The sequence below is a fragment of the Carassius auratus genome, chromosome 28 (genome assembly GCF_003368295.1).
Source record: "Carassius auratus strain Wakin chromosome 28, ASM336829v1, whole genome shotgun sequence".
NCBI lineage: Eukaryota > Metazoa > Chordata > Actinopteri > Cypriniformes > Cyprinidae > Carassius > Carassius auratus.
Genome location: NC_039270.1, coordinates 21,649,316 through 21,672,794, shown reverse-complemented (window position 1 = coordinate 21,672,794; position 23,479 = coordinate 21,649,316). Strand labels below are relative to the sequence as shown.

The following is a 23,479-nucleotide window of genomic DNA, read 5'->3' as shown; positions in this document are numbered from 1 at the left end:
ATATATCTAAATATTCTTTTGGATGCAATAAAGAAGTCACTTTAATTATAATATTCAGTCCCTACATGAAGAGAGAGTCATCCGCTGCGAGAGGAAAGTGGCTCTCTGGCTGCGAAAAGTGGGTCTCCGGCTGTCGTTCGCTTAGGAAAGTGAGTTGATCGCTGCGTGAGGAAAGTGAATCATTCGCTGGGTGAGGAAAGTGAGTCGCTCGCTGGGTGAGGAAAGTGAGTCGTTCGCTGCGTGACTCGTGAGGAAAGTGAATCGTTCGCTGAGGAAAGTGAGTCGCTCGCTGGGTGAGGAAAGTGAGTCGTTCGCTGCGTGACTCGTGAGGAAAGTGAATCGTTCGCTGAGGAAAGTGAGTCGCTCGCTGGGTGAGGAAAGTGAGTCGTTCGCTGCGTGACTCGTGAGGAAAGTGAGTCGCTCGCTGGGTGAGGAAAGTGAGTCGTTCGCTGCGTGACTCGTGAGGAAAGTGAGTCGTTCGCTGCGCAAAGTGAGTCGCCGGCTGTGTGAGGTAAGTGAGTCGTTCGCTGAGGAAAGTGAGTCGTTCGCTGCGTGAGGAAAGTGAGTCGTTCGCTGATTGGCTTATAAGTAAACAATCCCCCACGTGGGGTGCATTCTTTTGATTGGCTAAAACAAGGGAGATATCTGATTGGTTGCAGATCATTCCCTGTTTAAAAAAAGGCATTTGTGTGTCGAGCCAAGTCAAGGGAGTCTCAAAATTCACACACAAATGCAGTGAAGTTCACAGACCGCAAGCAGTTTGTAAATCAAGATATATGTGTGTGTGCATCAGAAATACATTTCTGAATCTTGTCCTGTGCATTTGTGAATCTTGAGTGCATTTGTAAATGTTGTTTGCATTTCTAAATTGTGTGTGTATTTCTGAATTTTGTGTGCATTTCTGAATTTTGTATGCATTTGTGAATCTTCTGTGCTTTTTAAATTTTGTGTGTGCATTTGTGAATTTTGTGTGCATTTGTGTATCCTGTGTGTGTATTTATGAATTATGTGTGTGCATGTATGAATCCTATGTGTGCATATGTGACTGTAGTGTGTGCATTTATCTTTATTGAGACTCTTCTGGCTCCATAAAATCATCACTAGATGGACTTAAGGTCTGAATCTGCTATGAAACCCTTTTAGTTTTTAACCTTCACTTGGAAACAGGAAATGCATATGATCAGAAAAACTAATGTTATTACTCACAGTAAAAACAGAAGTGTTAATTTAACTCCTAGAGAGTTGAATTTGACTCTGTTTCAGATAACATTTGGTCCCACTCGAAATAAGTGTAAAATTTACTCTTTGGTCAGTGTCAAGTTTTTAGAGTTAATTCTACTCGATATTGTGTAAAAGTATTTAACACTGTAGTTTAATCACACTGTTAAGAGTAATACAATTACACAGTATAGAGTTAATTTATCTACAATTTTACTTTTACAAAAATGACACTGTAATATTTACTTTTCATTTCTCAGCAGTTTTAAAAAATATATATAAAACATAATATGCAGTGTTACTGAATTATAGATCAACTACTATCCAAATGAAAACAAGCACAATAACACTAGATCACAGAACTCACAATTTATTGTAAAAAAAATAAAGCATTTCAATGTCATTTAATTTACATTGCAAACCCATTGCCTTGTCTCTGACAGAAACATGTATAACATAAAAATGTTTACCAGAGTAAGCAATATGGCACGACATGGAGAGTTGTGTAATTTCCTCCAAATGACATTTGTGTGTCATATGGAGGGAATGGAGAACTGTATGACGTACCAAAGACGTAATGGGCTTCAAAGAGTTTATCAAAAGCTCCAACTGAACCTGTTGCCTTGCACAGAAGTGCATGCTTGCAAGTAGGAGTGAATGGTGCTCTGTGTGGATTCTTGGGCGAGAGGGTAAGGCTGACTGCTTTTGGTGATGTTGTCTAGATGCTGCTACACACTGGTTCCAACCTACAACAAAACATATTCAACATAATTGTTTTGGTGACTAACTTCTGACAATAGATCACCTCCAACTGTACACAAGATTGAGGTGATGGAAGATGTATTTTAAACAACCGTTAAAGAATTAGTTCACTTTGAAAAATGTTTTTGCTGATAATTTACTCACCCTCATGTCATCCATGATGTTCATTTCTTTCTTTCTTCAGTCAAAAATAAATTAAGGTTTTTGAGGAAAACATTCCAGGATTTTTCTCCTATAATGAACATCCATGGTGACCAACAGTTTGAGGGTTCAAATGAAGGGTCAAATGTCTGTCTCAATGTAGCTTTAAAAGACTCAAAATCCCCGCAGAGAAATAAGGGTCTTATATAGAGAAACAATCGGCTGTTTTCAAAATAAAAATAATATACTTTTTAATCACAATTCGACCTTTCCGATGTCATGACGGCATATGTGGAACATCTTGAGATTCTACAACACGTGCAGTTGTGGTATTTTTATTTTGAAAACGACCAATCATTTTGCTAGATAAGAACCTTATTTCTCTGCTGGGATCACATCGAGACTTTGAAGCTACACAGAGACAGACTTTGAACCCTCATTTGAACCCTCAAACCATTGGTCACCATTGAAGTCCATTACATGGAGAAAAATCCTAGAATGTTTCCCTCAAAAACCTTAAATTATTGTCGACTGAAGAAAGAAATACATGGACATCTTGGATGACATGGGGGTTAGTAAATAATCACCAAAACAAATATATAAGTGAACTAACCCTTTAAGCATACCTTTTGAAATCTGATGAGCTGATCAGCTTGATACGCAGAAAGCTTTCCCGGCCTCTTTCTACCTTGTGCAGATGGTGGTAGCAGACGTAGAAGCAGCAAGATGGCAGACATGTCACTGTCCAAGCCTACAAATATGTAAAAAAAAACCTGGTTAACACTTCTGCAAGAATTTTTGGCCTCACCAAACAGAAACAAACTAACCAAACAAACTAATTTGCGAATTGTCTGAATGAGTACGAAGTCCTCGATTACCCAGCATGATTCTCAGAGTTCCAGGTGACTCCTTCACTATTTCTTCAAAAACCTCTGTCTGACTGGTCATAGACCTTAATGTTTGGCTGCGTGCTTTCTGTTATGTTGAATTTAAGACACGCTGTTTAAATTTGTATAATTTTATATATATATATATATATATATATATAAAAACATGCATTCCCTTCTCACAAGAATTCACTAAATGATGAAAGACAAGTATCTGCAGCCAATTTTGTGTAACTGAAAATATAAAGCACAACAGAAATTATTATTGACCTAGCTAGATATCATAACATAATAGTTTAACGGTATATTATTGTGTCATTGCGTGATGCATAGGCTATAGCTTTAACCTAATGTACCCACCTTCTTTCAAGAAAGCATCGAATGTCAGCTCAGACAGCTTGACGTATATTTCTGCTCTTCCCCAAATTGAACACGCAACAGTATTTTGCCCCTGTTAACAAATAAAATACATCAACTAAGAATTACCTATCCATTTCTCTCATGCACTATGCATTGTTTAGATGTTACACTGCAATAACAAAGGGTGGCTGAATAAGACAAAGTTGTGCTGGTTGAATATAACGTTAGGCTATTTTCTGCATCAAATTAGGCTAGTTAAAGTTAAGAGGCACGGTGTCCAATTAGCTACCAAATAACTGTGCCAAAGTTAGCTAGCTCATTAGCTATTTTAGTTCGAACAGTAACCTGTTAAAATTGTTAAGCCATGTTTAACAAACACGACATGAAATCAGTGATCTAAGTTATCATTTTATACGACCAACATTAACTATCAAGCATGCTAACACTAACGTTACCAGTATATATATAAAAAGCTAGATTAACCTTGCCTGTGAAGCTATGAAATATGTTAGCTAAGAATAGCTATTAACCGGATTGCTATTACTTGTAATATGACCTCAACTAATATCAGCACACATTTACAATTATGTAAAGTTAAAAAATACAGTTTTGGTCTGGACAACACAGGATGTTACTCACCTAGCAATATCAGTGGCCTAGCATTGCTCCTTCGCAATCTTCCTTCACCGAAATGCAGCACGTTTGACAAGCACAGCAGAGTGGCAGGTTTTCATCACTGCTGTAGAGTTGAAATTGTCACTGCGTTTCTGCAGATTTTTACACTCACTTTTAACTCCACTTATAGAGCAACTTTACTCCCCAAATGTTGAAAATACTCTATCTGGGTTAAAATAACTTTACTCTAGAATATTAACACCCCATTTTTTACTGCAAGTATTGGAAATACACGAAACTATGACACCGAAAATCAGAGCACAAACACAATTTATTGAGTATAGTCTGAATAGAAAAGTGTGTCATGTTTAGTTTACTCTGCAGCTGTAGAATCTGAAGTGTATTCACTGAAACAGGAAGTAGAAGAGCAGAGGAGACAACAGCGATAAGAGGCTTACCTTCATCACCTTTTCCCTAAATGCTCATATCCTACATGCAGCTCGCTATCAGGGTGAAGTTCAGGGTTTGCTCTCTGAATAAAGGATACACATAAAACCTTCTTTGGGGAGTCTTTGTCTTAAGTGCTGCAAGCCGGGATTGTTTTCTCATGTGAGTTTCTCATGTGCATGGGATGCAAGACATGAGGCACCGTACACAGACATTCTTTTTATTTTTGCTGGTGCTCAAAACAAGTACTGCCCAGGACTTCCTCAGCCTCAAGTTTATTGCTGTTGTAGTGGCAGCATAGCTTAAATAAAAAGTTTCTGTTTAAGAAATTCAGTCGCTCTTTTACCCAGTTATAACATGGGATCCTTGGGAGACAAAAACAAGGTGGCATAAAAACGGAAGGAAAATTTCACCATGACAGGACTCAATGTTTACTCACGAAAAGGGTGTGTGCATCCCATTTAATCCAAACAATGAGGAAATTATTAATAAATACCACTACTAATAATTCTAGTTTTTAAAATTGCCTGGGTTTCATGGTGCAGAAAAAAACTAACTATCTTTATTTTAACGTGAGAGCAGGTGCTGCCTTTCTTAACTTGAATGTGTAAATCGTCTGGTGTCATTCTCTTACAGCTATTTTAACTGCACACAAAACACTTTGTTATGCTACTTGATATTTCAAACTGGAATTTATTATCACATTATTTTAATGTATTGTGTTCATAATCATAAAGCAGCTTGCATTGCAAATAGTTTTACTGTTTACTTATTATTAATCTACTATTTATCAATAGCATGCTCAGAACTGAGGTGAATCCTCCAGTTAATCAGTTTAACCGATCAACTCCAGCGGTATTATAACTTTTAGAGAATCATACTGGACTTAGGCTACCAATAATTTAAATACTGTTTTGCTTTCATATTTGAAATCTTATCCTCAAAGACAGAGAAAGGCATTCAATTATTATGTATTTATATCTTTTTCCTCTTCACTGCTTTCGATCATTTTTATTTTGCTATCAAGCCATAGGCTACTGTACAGTTACTGTTACAAAGCAGAGTGAATCTGAAACTTGCACATCATCAAATCGGGGTGCATGTGTGACAGTGGACAGAATGGATTTCTGTGGAAAAGCTGCTTGTCTCCCTCATGTCTGATGAATGAGACTTGACCACCCTGTACAAAAAATACAAAGGCATAGGAGCAACACTGTTTATTATTATTATTATTATTATTATTATTATTATTATTATTATTATTATTTGTAATATTGTTCTTCCTCATCAAATCATCTGTTGCCCCTGCTCATAAATGATGCTAATGCAGTTTGAAATGTTACATTTTGGAACGGCCCAAATGGAGAAAACAACAAATTGCAAGAACAAAATGAATTATGTTCCAATAAAATATTCATATACTGTATCTATGCAGCAGAAAGGTCTGCTCAGATGGTCCCAAAATCACACCTCCCCCAGAGGGTAAGGGAGTCTCCAATATATTATTTTATACAATTAGGCCAAAGTACACAATCTGTGTCCAGTAACATTACAAACACTTTTTATTTTGCCTTTGTACCTGTTAAAGTAATTAGGCTATTTCTTTTGGAGTCAAATTATTGAGAAACCAGGTCAAGATGATAGCTATTCAATTCTCTTAGCTCCTCAATTTAATGTAATGTTGCAATGACCTTAACATTTTAAAGGGGCTATATGATTTTTCCACCACTAGATGTCGCACACACCGCATCTCAGACCAAATCAAACGTGCTTCGATCACACTTTGGCATTTCGGTTTCATTTCCACTTCATTCACTTTCTCTCAGTAGTCCTACATGAAGTGTTGGCAGCTTCCACATTACATTCTGGTTTCAGTTTCGTTTTAGGTTAAACTTTGTTGCATCTGTTAGTTTCCTTTGTCTCCATTTCTTTATATTTACTAATTAATTTGCAGATCTTGTTTTGTTTATTACACCACAAATAAATACCACGAGAGACAGAAACTGTGTCACAGGGAGCAAAACACACGCAAACAGAGGATTGTTGCTTGCAGGATCACATTTGGACTTGGACTTCTAAGATAGTCGTTTTGCTTTTCCTCTTGTGGTTTGTTTTTTTCCTGATGTCAAGTGGCTTATAATATATTGTCTCTCAAAAAAAATTATTGTAGCCTGCCTTCTCTTAGAGCTTGCTTTGTGTTGATTAATATTTTCTTCTTTGAAAAGTCAGATAACTCTAGAAAAATCAAGCGAGGACTTTGTTGTTTTCTATAGTTTTGTTTTGTTTTATTATCTTTCCTGACAGTTTGTGATATAGTGACGCACTTGTACTTCTTTAGTGTCTTGGTACTTTTGTCTGATACTTTTTCATCAGTGCATTATGAAACAGGAGGCTTTTTGAACCTCTAAAGGGACTTTATGTCTTCCCATGCTTCAACATTTTTGTTTGGGGGGATTCAGACACAGCGGTTGTTTTTGTTTTCTGCAAAACTTTCAGTTCTCCTGTTTTACTTTTCTTCAACCTGACCGCCTTTGTCTGATACAATATAAATAAATAGCAGTTTGCTAGAATTTTAGATTTACTTCATCGCCATATGTGTACATTTTGTATTTATAAACATTAGAGCAAAACATTGCATTTTAAGTAATGCAGTTCAAAGGTGCATAGTGCACTATTATTATATTTAAATAAACCATGGAACAATTATAGAGTGACACAGCATCTTGGAAGAAACAGTTCAGCTACATACTATCATGTTGACAGTCCTGGCAAAAGAGCTTAACTTTCCTTAATCTACCTGTGTCTGCATAACCTACATTAAACTCCATTCTTGGGCCTAATATTAACTGGATATCTGTGGATCATTGTCTGGTTCAGTATATTGTGGTGATGTCATCTCTACAAGTCTCTGTTTTTTAATCTGCACCTCTGCTGTGCACCTCTCCAAAACCTGCACTTGTACCAGTTCTCCATTGCACACAGATCTGCTTGTTTTCCCTGTATTTTTCTTTTGTGCCATCTATTTCTGTCTTTTCTCAAATTTTCTGCCTTCTTTACAGGGTCGGCATCTCGGCGTACCCTGTGTTGCCATTGCCTTTCTGCTTTCAGCTTCATTAACTTATCATTAATTCTCCTTAACCTGGAATACTATACAACAAATGTATAATTTATTTTATTTATATATATATATATATATATATATATATATATATATATATATATATATATATATATATATATATATATATATATAAAACAGAGAATTATCATGTGATTGAAGATGACTCAGATTGTGGTAACGATTTTGGCAATCTCTAAGCAGTTTAAACATGAAGTTGCAAGAAAATAACTTGCTTTAATCCTCATAAGGAGTGGTGATGATCCAAACACTTTATTTCAGTGGTGTTTGGGGTCAGTTTCTCAGGCTAATGTCAGCATGAACATTAACAACTGTCTCTGATTTACTGCTTGTTTTGTTTCAGTCGATGGTGGTTAATAACTCTGGTTTTGTCATAAAATACTTACCCGTGTACTTTCTTTTGATTACAAACAGCAACATAGTTCCTGTTGAACATATTGTAATAATGCACAAGTTCCTAAACCATATTATATAAAAACCTTATAGTACATATATGCAATTTTTGAGGAACCTTCTTTGCACCTTAACATTTATTCCTACTGCTTTGTTTAATTGCATTGTTGTTTCTTCCTTTTTTCATATATTTCCTCTGCTTTAATCCATTCTATTGTTTTTTCTTCCTTTTACTTTTTCATTGGTGGCTATAAACTAAATAATTCAATAAAATGACTCACTTTTTTCTGCAGAATATAAAATGATGCTTTTAAAGAATGTTGGAGCCCAAATAACACTGAACCCATGGCTTTCATTTTATGGACAAACCCATGATTGGTTGGTTTTTAGTAGACATACATTAATTCCTTAAACCTCCCTTTATAATTAACTGGCAAGTAAATGATGTAAGCTGAAGGTTACATTTCTAGTAATGTCTACTTCTTTTAAACTTTCATTTGCTTATAAAGACCCTCCCCTTTTAAAAACTATAAAATGAGCACTGAAACAGACGTCAATTTATTCACCTATTGATCAGAGCGGGGTCTGCAAATCTAACTTTTTCTTCTGTTCATTCTTTTCACTGAACGTAAAATGACAAATAGTGTTTGTAATGCTTCTGGGTGCAAATACAGATCACTAATGTATTTCTCACTTTCTCTCACTCATTATCTTATTAATAAAGGATACTCTTTCAGCTGTTACGAGTGTATGGATCTGAAGGATTATTGTGCAAATTGCAAATTGCAAAAAAAAAAGAAAAAAAATGCAAGAAACGTACCAGTAAAATGTCGAAGTGCATGAGTTTAACAACAGTTACACAAGTTGGATTAGTCAACTTCACATCAACTGAATCACAGCTGATATATTTGACTGATGGAGATGGTGCTGCTTCCCTTACGAAAAATAAGTTTATTAATTCCTCAGAAATATATTAAAACGATATTTAAGTATACTTGACTTATACTTACAAAAAGTCTAAATGTATTTGAACTTTTCTTGTGCTCCTAGAATCCGTGTTTTATTTGTTATACTGTAGAGGGCGCTAGTACAAATCTTCTGTACAGAATTTCCAAAAAACACAAGTGAAGAAGAAAAACAATCAACAGATACTAACACATTCATTCTGAATCCAATTCATAGTCTTTTTTCAGTTTTTTGTTCAAAATGATATTTCTTTATTTTTTTATAAAACTTACCCACAACAAAGTGTTTAAAAAAAGAATGCATGAAGTGTTTTTGTTTACAAGCAGATACCCTGTTCTTCCTTTGGATGTTTTGTATATTCAGATATTCATATACAAAAAATATATACAAATAAAAACTTAAGAAAGGACATGGTAGTATACTTAAAGTATGATGTAAAGTTCACTTAAAGAAAACTGGTAGCACTTTATTTTACAGTCCTGTTCCTCATATACATACTATGTACTTATTATAGTAATTACAACAACTATGTAATAACTAACCCTGAACCTACCCCTAAACCTAACCCTATCCCATGTAGTTACATTGTGTTACCAGAACTTTCTTAGATAAATACACTGTAAGTACACTGTAAGTACATGTTAGTACACGTACTGTATTCTTGCAGTATAAAACTTCTAAACTATTAGTTTACTGAGACTAAACTTCAAAGTGTACTTTTAGTATAACTGAAGTACAAACTACAATCACAGAGGTTTGCTACTGTTATACTTAACAAACTTTGTAATAATGTGATCATATTTTATCTTATTATCTGTATTTAATGTTCTACTGTTAGTGTTTCATGTGTTTCAAAGGGTCTGAGTATGTATATACTGTACATGTGGAAGAACTGAAAATAAAACAGACTTGACTTGACTTATAGTATACTTGTATATACTAGAAAGTGGGCCAATTTAGCCCCAAGGAGTATTAAGACAGTACACTTTCAAGTATACTACTAGAACCATGATATGTGTATACTTTCTACGTAAAGTATACTTAAAATATATATACTTGAAATTTACTTAAGTATAGCCTACTTAATAAAATAAACTTGATGTATACTATTTTAAATACAGAAAAATATTTTGTAAGCCAAAGATGGTAAAAATAAGCTATAATTTCCTTTTTCAATCTGTCTTGAAATTTTGTGAGTTTTGCTAATTTAAGGTCATGAAGTGCATGCAAAGTTTCAATATACTGATGTGTTTTGACATGATACAAAAACATAAATTAATTAAATTTGTACTGTCCCTGAGTCAATTTGACCCGCCTTTTTTAATGTTCTAAGGCAACTTTACAGACCCAAAATAATAACTTTTATTGGTTAGATTTTTTGATAGCCACAGATGATAAATATGAGCTATCTTAAATTTTTTTCAGTCTATCTGAAATACTATTGAATACATTTCTTGACATTTTGTTACTTTTTCCTAATTTTGGGACATGAACATGCATACACAGTTTCTATACACTGATCTGTACAGACACAACAACAGATTCCTTTGTTGAATGTCAGAGCTCCTCAGCTCTAGTCCTGAAGTACATCCTAGTGTACAGTATTTATTCTAGTGTCTCGATGAGTTTAGCAACTTTTTTAATTTCAAAGTTTGTAAAAACAAAACTGATTAACCTTTTAACTGTAAGTCCCACTTTTTGAGCCTAGACATAAAAGTGACTTTTCCAATTAAAATTGTTATAAAACCACAGATTTAAGATCATCTGAACAAGTTTTGAGATTCCTTTTTATTATTTGAGTGTTCTAAACAATCTATTTCAGACTTTTCTAAATATTTATGAAGTAGACATCCTATTCAGAAATAGTTTGGGTAGTAACTTTGATATTTTATATGAATTCAACCTCTAAAACACATAAAAACATTTGGCACCAAATCACTAATGGAGAATCTGTTGTCATTTATCTATTGCTCTTTCATTTCTATGAAAACTAGAGTCCAGTCCTTTCAGATGATATATAGTTTGTCAAGATTACTTTAGCTTTAGACCCAGATATTATTGTTAAAATATGTGTAATCGCAAACAACTCACGGGAGTGGCAGTCAAAAGTAGTGGATAAAAAGGTTTATATAAATCATAAATTCAGATATTAATTCTTTGTTATGTATGAAAAGTATTGATATTAAAAGTGTATTGTTTGTAGTTGATTGTATATATATTTTTTATTTTCATGTCGTAATTTTTGTGGAACTACATTGAATCCGATACGGGTCAATTTTGACCCGGACGATAGAGGAAGTCACCTGTTTTCGGACAGTACACGAGGGCCAGAGCAGAGAATATTGCTAAATAATATATATCCTTCTCTAAAGTATATTTTAATTGAGTTAGAAAACCGATATTAAACTTTTACATGAATTCAAGAAAATTCATGTGTTTCTAGGTCACAATCATCAAGTTTGTTATTGTAAATTACTTTCAGTATTTTGACAGACATATTCAGACTTTCTCATTTTTGGAGATCAGTTCATGCCTTCATCCATCGGCCTTATGCTATCAAATGTTCTTGTACATTTTTTTTAAATGTTGAATATTATATGTAGTCTGTTGTTGTAATTTTTAACCTGAACGAACAAATGGTAATAAATATATATTTGGGGGGTTGGGCACAAAAAATAAAATGTAACATTTAATATTATAACGAGTCAAGTGCAGAGAGTTCCAGTAGTGGATCACATGATGTATTAAGTTATACTTTTGACGTTTCATGCTGGTTGCACACACAAAATGTATTGAGTGAAAAATAAACTTACTTTAATTTTAAATGTTACTTCTCAATGTAGCTTAAATTTCCTATTACTGCTTTCATGACCTATCTATAATGCAAATCTTGTTTGCATTATTGAATAATTATCATACTTTTTTGTTGTGTAATTAACGAGTTTGTATTTTCATTTCTGTAATATTTCAGATTTTTTTTTAAGTATAACAAGCTTTATAAAATATTAATGCAGAAAAGAGGTAATGTAGTATTTTATTTAAAAAAATGTCACATCAAAAAAAAAAAAAAAAAAACATACCAGGACACAAAAGATGCATTGTACAGAGAAAATACAAGCTTTCTATATTCAGTGCAGTGTGTCTGATTGTAGATGTGAAGATCTGCTGGATTCAGTGCAGCAGGATGAAGGAGAGCAGAGAACAGCAGAGGAACAGGAAGCTCTGAGAGACGCTCTGAACACCGTTACACAGATTCCCCTCACAGCATGAGACTCCCTGAACATCGCTAACCGAGGATCCAGCATCACAGATAGATTTAGAGACACAGCCTTTTATAACCATTGTCTGGCCACCGAAAGTCCCTGATGGAAAGAAAGAAAAGAGAGATTTTTTCAAGATATTAAATTGGTATTTGTTATCTGTATCAAATGCTAAAACATAAGAGAGATAAAATAACTTGTTTCTTTTGCAGATTCTCACCGGATGCTTTAATGCAGCGGTCTTCACTCCCTGAACACTTCAATATGTTTGAGCAGCTCTTCTCATCACAGTAGTAACACGTTTTTCCATTGGGGACATTGGAAGGATCTACAGGATAAAACAAATATATATATATATATAATTTTTTTTCTTTACAATATATAACATCTAATGAATTAACACTCTGTAAACTACTCCACTCAATCTATTCATAAATTACAAGGCACACTCTGCATTTTATTTCCTGAATGGAATGTCATTGAATGTCCTTTGTAAGAAAAATAAAGTTATTTGCATTTGGTCAGTAGAGTACGATACCTGGAGCGTCTTGGACGTTACACTGGTCTGTGTTACAGCACGCAATAGATGTTTTTACTAAACCATAGTTGATGGATCCACTTGGACAGTCAGCAATACAGGTTTTAATCTTTGTTTTACCGCTGATGTCACCTAAAACATGAATGATGCAAGAAAGACCAGTTTAACACATTATTTTGACAGAAAATATATTTATAAATGTCAAAATGTAGAATTTCTTGTTTCAAATAATGATTAAATTTTTATAAAAATTATAATGTTATAATCTGAGAGAAACAAATTCAATAGCAGAGATCTAAATAGAATAATCTGTGATTGCAAACATACATTTTGTGAGGAATTCAGCAGTTCCTTGAGAAGTTACGTTGTGGACTTACCAGCTTGTACCACAGATGTTGTACTCATGCACTTGTAAGATCCACTGGGACATGTTTTTACCGTCTGATCTGAACAAGACCCCGTCAGACCCAAACACTCATAACAGCTGAAAGAGTGTCCTTTAAAACAAAGAGAGATATCAATAATCTGTATTTGTACCCGATATCAGTACAAACACACTTTGTCTTTGTACCCGCAGTGAAAAGAAGGAACAGAAGAAAAGCTGAGACTTGCAGATCCATCTTCGATCAGGATGTGAATGAAACACTTTCTGTTTCAGCGCTCATTTTATAGCTTTTCAAATAGGAGGGTCTTCATGAGAAATGAAAGCTTAACAGAACATTTCTAGAAAATGAAACTTCAGCTTGCATCACTTACTTGCCCGTTAATTATTAAGGGAGGATTAAGGAATTACATGGAATGTACAGGTCTGCTTAAACTAACCATCTTAAAAGGGATAGTTCACTGCAAAAAGTACATTCTGTCATTAGCTGCTCGTGTTTTTTTCCCAAACCTGTTTGACTTATCCTCTGTGGAACCCAAATGAAGATGGGTTCAGTGTTAAAAAGTAATCTTGACAAACTATATATCATTTTAAAGGATTGGACTAGTTTTCATAGAAATGAAAGAGCAATAGATAAATGGCAATAGATTCTCCATTTGTGATTTGGTGCCAAATGTTTTTATGTGTTTTAGAGGTTGAATTAATATCAAATATCAAAGTTACTACCCAAACTATTTCTGAATAGGATGTCTACTTAATAAATATATTATGAAATATTTCATAATAAATTATGAAATATAAGGTTCAGAACACTCAAACAATGAATGGAAATCAAGAGTTCCCGTATATAAACTAGTGGATAAGTTTGGTACTGCATCCACAAAATCGTACTTAAAGTTCATCAGCGTATTAACACTTTGCATGCATGTTCATGACACTAAATTAGAAAAACTCACAAAATTTCAAGAAAAACAAAATAGGTTTAATAGTATTTCAGATAGATAGAAAAATGCTTATTTTTACCATCTTTGGCTGACAAAATATATTTCTGTATTGAAATAGTATACTTCAAGTTTATTTTATTAAGTATGCTATACTTAAGTAAATTTCAAGTATATAATTTTAAGTATACTTTACGTAGAAAGTATACAAATATCATGGTTCTAGTAGTATACTTGAAAGTGTACTGTTGCAATACTACTTGGGGTTAAATTGGCCCACTTTCTAGTATATACAAGTATACTATAAGTCAAGTCAAGTCTGTTTTATTTTCAGTTCTTCCACATGTACAGTATATACATACTCAGACCCTTTGGTGCATACAGATAGCACTAACAGTAGAACATTAAATACAGATAATAAGATAAAATATTATTACATTATTACAAAGTTTGTTAAGTATAACAGTAGGAAACTAGAGTACACAACTAGTTTACCTCTGTGATTGAAGGTTGTACTGCAGTTATACTAAAAGTACACTTTGAAGTATAATCTCAGTAAACTACTAGTTTAGTAGTTTTATACTGCAAGAATACTCACAAGGTTTCTTTAAGTGAACTTTACATCATACTTTAAGTATACTACCATGTCCTTATTTAAGTTTTAATTTGTATATATTTTGTTATATGAATATCTGAACATACAAAACATCCAATGCAAGAACAGGGTATCTGCTTGTAAACAAAAATACTTTATTCTAGCTTCATGCGTTCTTTTTTTAAACACTTCGATGTGGGTAAGTTTTATAAAAAACAAAGAAATATAATTTTGAACAAAAAACTGAAAAAAGACTATGAATTGGATTCAGAATGAATGTTTTAGTATCTGTTGATTCTCTTTCTTCTTCACTTGGAAATTCTGTACAGAAGATTTGTACTAGCGCCCTCTACAGTATAACAAATAAAACATGGATTCTAGGAGCACAAGAAAAGTTCAAATACATTTAGACTTTTATATAAGTATAAATCAAGTATACTTAAATATCGTTTTAATATATTTCTGAGGAGTACATAAAGCCCATTTCTGAGAAGTACATAAAAAGTAATAAGCATACTTTCCTATATTTGGTTTAAAAGAAGTATACTAATAGCACACTTGAATAAACCTATTTTTCTTAAGGGAAGCAGCACCATCTCCATCAGTCAAATATATCAGCTGTGATTCAGCTGATGTGAAGTTTACTAGTCCAACTTGTGTAACTGTTGTTAAACTCATGCATTTTGACATTTTACTGGTACATCTTATTGCATTTTTTTTTTTTTTTGCAATTTGCACAAAAATCCTTCAGATCCATACACTCGTAACAGCTGAAAGAGTATCCTTTATTAATAAAATAATGAGTGAGAGAAAGTGAGAAATACATTAGTGATCTGTATTTGCACCCAGTAGCATTACAAACACTATTTGCCATTTTACTTTCAGTGAAAAGAATGAACAGAAGAAAAACTGAGATTTGCAGACCCCGCTCTGATCAAGAGGTGAATAAATTGACGTCTGTTTCAGTGCTCATTTTATAGTTTTTAAAAGGGGAGGGTCTTTATAAGCAAATGACAGTTTAAAAGAAGTAGACATTACTGGAAATGTAACCAGAGTTATTAACCACCATCTACTGAAACAAATCAAGCAGTAAATCAGAGACAGTTGTTAATGTTCATGATGAGATGACATTACTGTATGTTTAAATGTTTAGCCAGATAAACTGACCCCAAACACCACTGAAATAAAGTGTTTGGATCATCGCCACTCCTTATGAGGATTAAAGCAAGTTATTTTCTTGCAGCTCCATGTTTAAACTGCTTAGAGATTGCCAAAATTGTTACCACAATGTGAGTCATCTTCATATATATATATATATATATATATATATATATATATCAATTATACATTTGTTGTATTCCAGGTTAAGGAAAATTAATGATAAGTTAATGAAGCTGAAAGCAGAAAGGCAATGACAACACAGGGTACGCTGAGATGCTGACCCTGTAAAGAAGGCAGAAAATTTGAGAAAATACAGAAATAGATGGCACAAAAGAAAAATGCATGTGAAACAAGCAGATCTGGGTGCAATGGAGAACCGATACAAGTGCAGGTTTTGTAGAGATGCACAGCAGAAGTGCAGATTAAAAAAGCTGAGACTTGTAGAGATGACATCACCACAATATACTGAACCAGACAATGATCCACAGATATCCAGTTAATATTAGGCCCAAGAATGGAGTTTTATGTAGGTTATGCAGACACAGGTAGATTAAGGAAAGTTAAGCTCTTTTGCCAGGACTGTCAACATGATAGCCCCATAACTGTCACCGTCCCATCTGTGGGACGCTTGGCACTCTTTTTTGTTGTTTTCTTTTTCTCTATAAAATCTTTTAGCAATCATCATATATCATTTGAAAGCTTAGAAGCCCAAGATTCATCCTGTGAAACCATTTTGAACCATTTTGAAATCCGACATTGTTTGACCATGGAAATGGTACTTTAAATTCTAAAGGCGGTCACCTCCTCCTCAGGGTCAAGTGTCAAAACATAATGCATTACGGTCTTCTACAACCAAAACTTTTTATAATCTTGGCAACAAACATATCATTGGAAAGCTCTGAGTCTCAGTATTTCATATTTGGTGGTTATTTTGAGATAGAAATAAAATTCAAAGAGAAATCTAGAGAAAAATTAATTAAGCAAAATTAGTTTTGATGACTCCCAGTGGCTGTGTGTGGTATGATGCCCTAAATAAAATCTCACAGGAACCTAATTTTTTTTCACTTCAACTTCAAATTTATAACATAACTTATTTAGACACAAGGCTTTCATTTTATACCAATTTTAGAGTAAAACCTGTTATGTAAAATATTTATAATAAATAAAATAAAATTAATATAGTGCATATTATTTAGAGTACACATTTTATTATTTAGTTCCACTTTTGCCAAAATCTGCTAATTTTCTTCTTTAAAAAGAGACCAACCTTATATTTATATTCCAAAGTGTTCATAAATTACAGCAATTGTATTGTGGATAGTGCACTTTAATGCCTATTTAAAAAATGGGGGGTGACAGTACTAGTACACATCTACTCATAGACATTTAATATAACACAATCATCTGACATGAAACAGCATCAAAACTAACTTCATGGAATTAAATGTCGACCAATGAAGAGGTAATAATTAGATTCAAGCTTAGGGGTGTTGATCGACTCCATCTACATTTATTATGCAGCTTACCCACATCAAAGTGTTTAAAAAAAAGAATGCATTAAGCGAGAATAAAATGTTTTTCTTTACAAGCAGATTGTCACAATATAATGCCAGAAGGAACACAAAGTCAATAATAATCGAGAGAGTCTTTATTAATCCAACACAGGGATATATCCAACATGAAACACAGGAGGAACACACACACACACACACACACACACACACACAAACACACACATTGTTTATTGTTTATTGTTAATTTGGATCCCCATTAGCTTCCACAAAGTGGTTGCTAATCTTCCTGGGGTCCACAGAGTTGCACAATACAAAAAAATCATTCAAACAAATAAAATAATAACAAAAATACAATTGCTAATCCAGTCACATCACAAAACTATACCCATACATATTAATAGTAGCAGCACAAGCAGAAGTACGTCTATACCTTTAACAACATGTTTACACAATTTCTTTTAAACACATGTGTTGAATTACTTTTACGTATATTTATAGGAACAACATTCCAAGCAGCAGAGCCACGATAAAATACAGTCTTTTTCAGCAAATTTGATTGTGGACATGGTAAAAACAGTTGAGACTTACTCACTTGACGTGTTTTATGATCGTGTCTAAAACCAACATATACAAGCTTTTCAAAGAAAAAACATGGTGTGTGATACTTGATTACCTTATAAAAATATACCAACACTCGTAAATGTAATTTGTCCTTCACTAAAAGCCATGATAATTTTCTATGCATATCAGCAACACTGGCCTGAAATTGATAATGGAGCACCAACCTAGCTGCTCTATTCTGAACAATCTGAAGTTTTTTTAAGTGCTTTTCTGATGCACTTGACCAAATTATAGGGCAGTACTCAAGATGCGATAAAACTATTGACTGCACCACATCTTTTAAAACCAAAGACGAAATAAATGCAGAACATTTCCTGGCTACTGCTATACCTTTACCCATGCTGCTTACTATATGATCTATATGTTTGGACCAGGACAATGTATTGTCAAGTACCACGCCCAACAAAGTAACATCTGTTACTTGTTCCACTGGCGTCCCATCAATAAATAAATTCAAATCTGCAGCCCTAGAAATATTGTATTTTTGGCTAAAAATTATGCATTTAGTTTTTTCTATATTTAAAATTAATTTGTTAATTTGAACCCATTTAGAAATTGTTAAAAGCTCATCACTCAAATTTTTCTTTAGTTCAGCTGAAGAATGTGCTGCAGAAAACATTGTAGAGTCATCTGCATACATAACTATATTAGCATTATTAACAACATATGGTAAATCATTTATAAAAATAGAAAACAATAAAGGACCTAAGCAACTTCCTTGTGGAACACCACAATAAGTATTTTTAGCATCTGAAAAAGATCCATTATAAAACACTCTCTGTTTTCTATTAGAAAGATAGCTTCCCATCCAATTAAGGGCTGTCAATGAAAAACCATAACATTTTAGTTTAGCCATAAGAATATCATGGTCAATGACATCAAAGGCTGCTGTAAAATCAATTAAAACAGCACCAACCAGTTTCTTATTATCTAGACATGCTAACCATTCATCTGTCATATGTATAAGAGCAGTACTTGTGGAGTGTCCTGGTCGATAGGCATGTTGAGCATTGGCAAGTAATCCATTTGTACTAAAATATTGTAAAATTTGCTTGAAGGTAATCTTCTCTAAAAGCTTACTCAAAATTGGAAGTATGCTAATTGGTCTGCAATTAGAACCTAAAAAGTCTGTTTTTCCCTTTTTAAGTAATGGAATAATTTTAGATTCTTTCCAAAGATTTGGATATTTGCCACCAATCAAACACCTATTATAAATATGACAGATCGGTTGAGAAAGCTGTCTAGCTACCATTTTTAGCAATTTTCCATCTAACTGATCAGCTCCACAAGGTTTATCATCTGGAATTGAAAGCAACATCTCTTCTACAGTAGTTTGATCAACAGACCTAAAATTAAAACTGCATAATTTATTTTTCATTATTTTAGAAATAGGACTACAGGCTGATTGAACATCATTGCCATACATGCTAGATCTTAAATTGTTCACCTTATCGTTAAAAAAGGTGTTAAAATAATTAGCTATCTCTAATGGTTTAGTAATAAACTGACCTTCATTTTCCACACACCCTTGATAATTATTTGTCTTCCTACTCATTATTTCATTCAGTGTTTTCCATATTTTCTTGGGATCACCAGCTGCAGACCTAATTTTTTGCTTATAATATTCCCTTTTTTTAATATGATTTAATTTAGAAACCCTATTTCTTAACTTACAATAGAATTTTTTATTGTAGTCACTTCCTAATTTCTGTACTACCTCCTTTGCCTTGTCTCTTTGCAGCATTAAGCACTTCAGCTCATCATCGAGCCAAGGAGCATTTTTAGTTTTTACTGATCTTTTTCTAAGTGGGGCGTATTTATCAATTATCTTATTTATTATATCCATAAAAATATTTAAGGCTTTATTAACATCTTTTTCTTGACACACTTCAGTCCACTGCACACTCTGAACTTCATTAATAAACAGATCTTGATTGAATCTTTTATATGACCTAGATAATAAAATCCTGGCTCCTGATTTGGGAATTTTTGTCTTTTTAGTTAATGCGATCAAATTGTGATCACTACAGCCAACTGCCACTGATACTGCCTTTGAACACAATTCCTGGACATTGGTAAATATAAGGTCAATGCAGCTAGAAGTACTAACCTTGTTTGCCTTCATAACAATTCTTGTTGGTTGGATAATCATTTGTGTGAGATTACAAGTATCAGCCATAGATTTTAACTTTTTTGTTAATGAGCAGTTTTTAGCCATCCAATCAATATTAAAATCACCCAATAAAAATATGGCCTTATTTTCATCTGTGACCCTGTTCATACTTTCACATATTCTATCCAAATACTGCACATTAGCACTAGGAGGCCGATAACAACAACCAGCTAAAATTGGTTTACAGTGTGGAACAGAAATCTCTACCCATATGTCTTCAATATAACTGTTCATTAATTCTTCCCTTAACAACACACCAAAATGTTCTCTAATATAAAAGGCTACTCCACCACCATATTTATCCCGGTCTTTCCTATACAATTTAAAACCATTAATCATAAGCTCAGAATTACTCATAGCCATATCTAAATGTGTTTCTGACAATGCTAAAACTTGAATATTATCTTCAGTGCATATTCTCATCACCTCATGAATTTTGTTCTTGAGGCTACATATATTTAAATGTGCAATAATTAATCCTTTCTTTGACAATTTTGTTAAAAGAGATGCCATAAACTTGTCTTGCTTCCTAACAAAACAGCAAACAAAAATGTAAGATAATAATTACACAATCATTCTAAAAATGCATTGCAATTATGTTTGAGTATTTCCAGTTCTGGACAAGATGACTAACTTGTCATATTTCAGGAAGGCTCTTTCACCTCTGTCCCGGGCAGCTCTTAATTTTGGAAGGAGTTCCCTCCTTCTCAACTGAAGAGCCTCAGAAAAGTCTTCATTTATAAAAATGTTTGTGCCTTTTAACCTCTTGGCTGATGACATGATAGTCTGTTTATCTTTCAAACGTAGAAGTTTAACAACAACTTTTCTGGGCTTACCCCCTTCTTGATACTGTCCGATCCTGTGAGCTCGCTCGATTTCCATTTCGGAGTCATCTAGCCCCAATTTACTTGAAAGGATATCACGAACTTTCACCTCTGATTTCATCCAGCTTTCATCTTTTTCATCAGAGATCCCATCCACAATTATGTTTGTCCTCTTCATCTGATTTTCCACATAATCCAGTTTGACAAAGAATCCGTCTAGTTCCTCCTTTGACTTGACAATATCCTTTTCAAACTGCTTTATTTTTATTTCAACATCCTTATAACCAGTCATCAATCCATCCACTTTATGTTGTGTGAATTCCAAACTAGTTTTTATATCTTGAACATCTCTGATCACTCCATCCAATCTTTTGTTTGTTCCATCTACTACCAACTGAACAAAGCTCTTGAAGTTGTCTTGTTGTTGATGAAGCATCTCTCTGTAAAATTCTCTCTGTTGATCCATTAATTGAGAAAGTACACTCATTGTAACGACTGAATCATCCTCAGAAGGTGCAGTCTTAGATTGTTTGGGAGGCATGATTTCTTACCACGATGTATCCGGAAATAGAGCAGGGAGAGGTTCAAGTGATGTGTTTGTTGAAGGCCCAAGCCTACCGGGCCTACTCCAAAGTTGAAAGTCACACTAACTTGTCTGTTATACTGTTGTATAACTGGTAGACCCTACAAAACTGAACTATGCTTTTTTAAAGGCAGGTTAATTGGGGAAACACAGGTGAATGGAATGACTAATAAACAGAGACAGGGAACACAAACACCACGGGAGACAGAAACTGGGTCACAGGGAGCAAAACACGCACAAACAGAGTTTAGATAAAAGTGTTTGCCAAATGCATAAATAAAAAAAGTAATAATTTGTAGTTCTCCTGTTTTACTTTTCTTCGACCTGACCGCCTTTGTCTGATACAATATAAATTGATATTTAGTATTTAAATGTGCACTACGCATGTTTTTTGGGCATATAAAAGACATAGATCTTGATTCAAGAATGAGCAGTTTGCTAGAATTTTAGATTTACTTCATAGCCATATGTTTAAATTTGTATTTATAAACATTAGAGCAAAACATTGCATTTTGAGTAATGGTGGGGTGAGAATTCCCATGCAGTTCAAAGGTGTATAGTGCACTATTATTATATTTAAATAAACCATGGAACAATTATAGAGGATACCTTTAAGACACAACATCTTGGAAGAAACAGTTCAGCTACATATTAATCTGCAGTAATTAAACTGATGAGTCACCAATCTAACTTTAAATATTACTTTCAGATCATTATTGTGTGATTTCTCAGAACATACTTCCGTTAAACCTGTTATTTTGGTCTATATGTGAGATGTGTGTGTTTTTTTATGTGTGACAAATGTGTCTGTGGTTGTTTGGGTAGGCTATTTCACATAAATAAATCTGCTGATCTTGTAAGTTGTATTGTTATGGTTTATAGTTATATTGTTTCTAAGAATTTTAATATGTTGATTGGTTAACGATAGTAGAACAGCCAAAAGCAAACTTTCATGATTGACAAGTTTTTTTATTTATTGAAGAATAGAAATATGTGTATCAGTCAGTTTCTGCTGCAGCTGTAGAATCTGAAGCACAGCTGGATTCACTGAAACAGGAAGTAGAAGCAGGGCCACTGCTGGCCAAATGGTTGCCCGAAGCAGAATTGTATTGCTGTGTACCCTCCTTCAAAAAACTAAACAAACAAAAAACGTAGCTATATAATGGCCCAAAATAGAACTTTAATAATATATAAAAGTAAATAAATAAATTTTAATTAAATTGTATTATTTATAAATTACAATTGAGCCCTGGACAATTACATATGGCTATGACTTTATTATTAGAGTTGTCTGACTGATTTTATAATCTTAAGCATTCAGAAATCCCACAATATATAAATTAAGCAGTTTTACTTCAATAAAGCCACGGCTAATTTTTGCAAGGGTTGTGATGTCTACATGTTTTGTTGAAGAAATTAAAGAGGCTTTAGCATTTCTATCACAAAAGGGTGTCCAAAATAAAAAATTAAGTGGACATTTGAATTAAATATTTGGTCAATATTAAAAAAGGATTTGATCGTCCTGTAAGTGTAACAACAGCTATTACCAGGCCATTGTTGCCCTTTGCAGGCATTTGTAATCATGCAAATTATTTATTTTGTACATTATATTTTAACAGTGTTATTCAATAAAACCATATGATTATTATTAATTAACCAATAATTATTGCCTCATTGTTTTTATTTAATATATTTTAAGTCATGAAAACTAGAATATTAAGTCAAATGCGTTGTTGTTGGTGGTTAAATTATTGCTGACATTAAAACACATTACTAACGTCAACAGTCAAAAAAGGTTCACAGGATTATGAAGGTTCCTGAAAGTGATGCACAGGCTTCATCTTGGGCTTTTTTATTTTTATTTTCTCTGCGCCAGACTGCGCTGATGTCTTTTCCCAGATATAGCCATAGTTGTCCATTAATAATGTTGCTATTATAATATATAATAATCAATTTATT

At 33.5% G+C, this 23,479-nt stretch overlaps 1 protein-coding gene and 1 long non-coding RNA gene across 2 annotated transcripts; both read right to left on the bottom strand.

The window, feature by feature from the left end:
• Positions 1-1,581: 1,581 nt before the first annotated feature.
• On the bottom strand, positions 1,582-4,157 carry LOC113047140 (uncharacterized). Its single transcript, XR_003276219.1, has 4 exons — positions 4,008-4,157; positions 3,369-3,459; positions 2,748-2,872; positions 1,582-1,964 (listed from the first exon to the last, which is right to left on the bottom strand). It is a non-coding gene; the product is annotated as an uncharacterized LOC113047140 (long non-coding RNA).
• A 7,787-nt stretch (positions 4,158-11,944) lies between these two features.
• Positions 11,945-13,381, bottom strand: LOC113047137 (phospholipase A2 inhibitor and Ly6/PLAUR domain-containing protein-like). Its single transcript, XM_026208415.1, has 5 exons — positions 13,298-13,381; positions 13,104-13,223; positions 12,727-12,858; positions 12,409-12,516; positions 11,945-12,290 (listed from the first exon to the last, which is right to left on the bottom strand). The coding sequence occupies exons 1-5, from the start codon at positions 13,344-13,346 to the stop codon at positions 12,100-12,102; spliced, it is 600 nt and encodes a 199-aa protein (XP_026064200.1). The 5' UTR covers positions 13,347-13,381; the 3' UTR covers positions 11,945-12,099.
• Between the last annotated feature and the right edge of the window lie 10,098 nt (positions 13,382-23,479).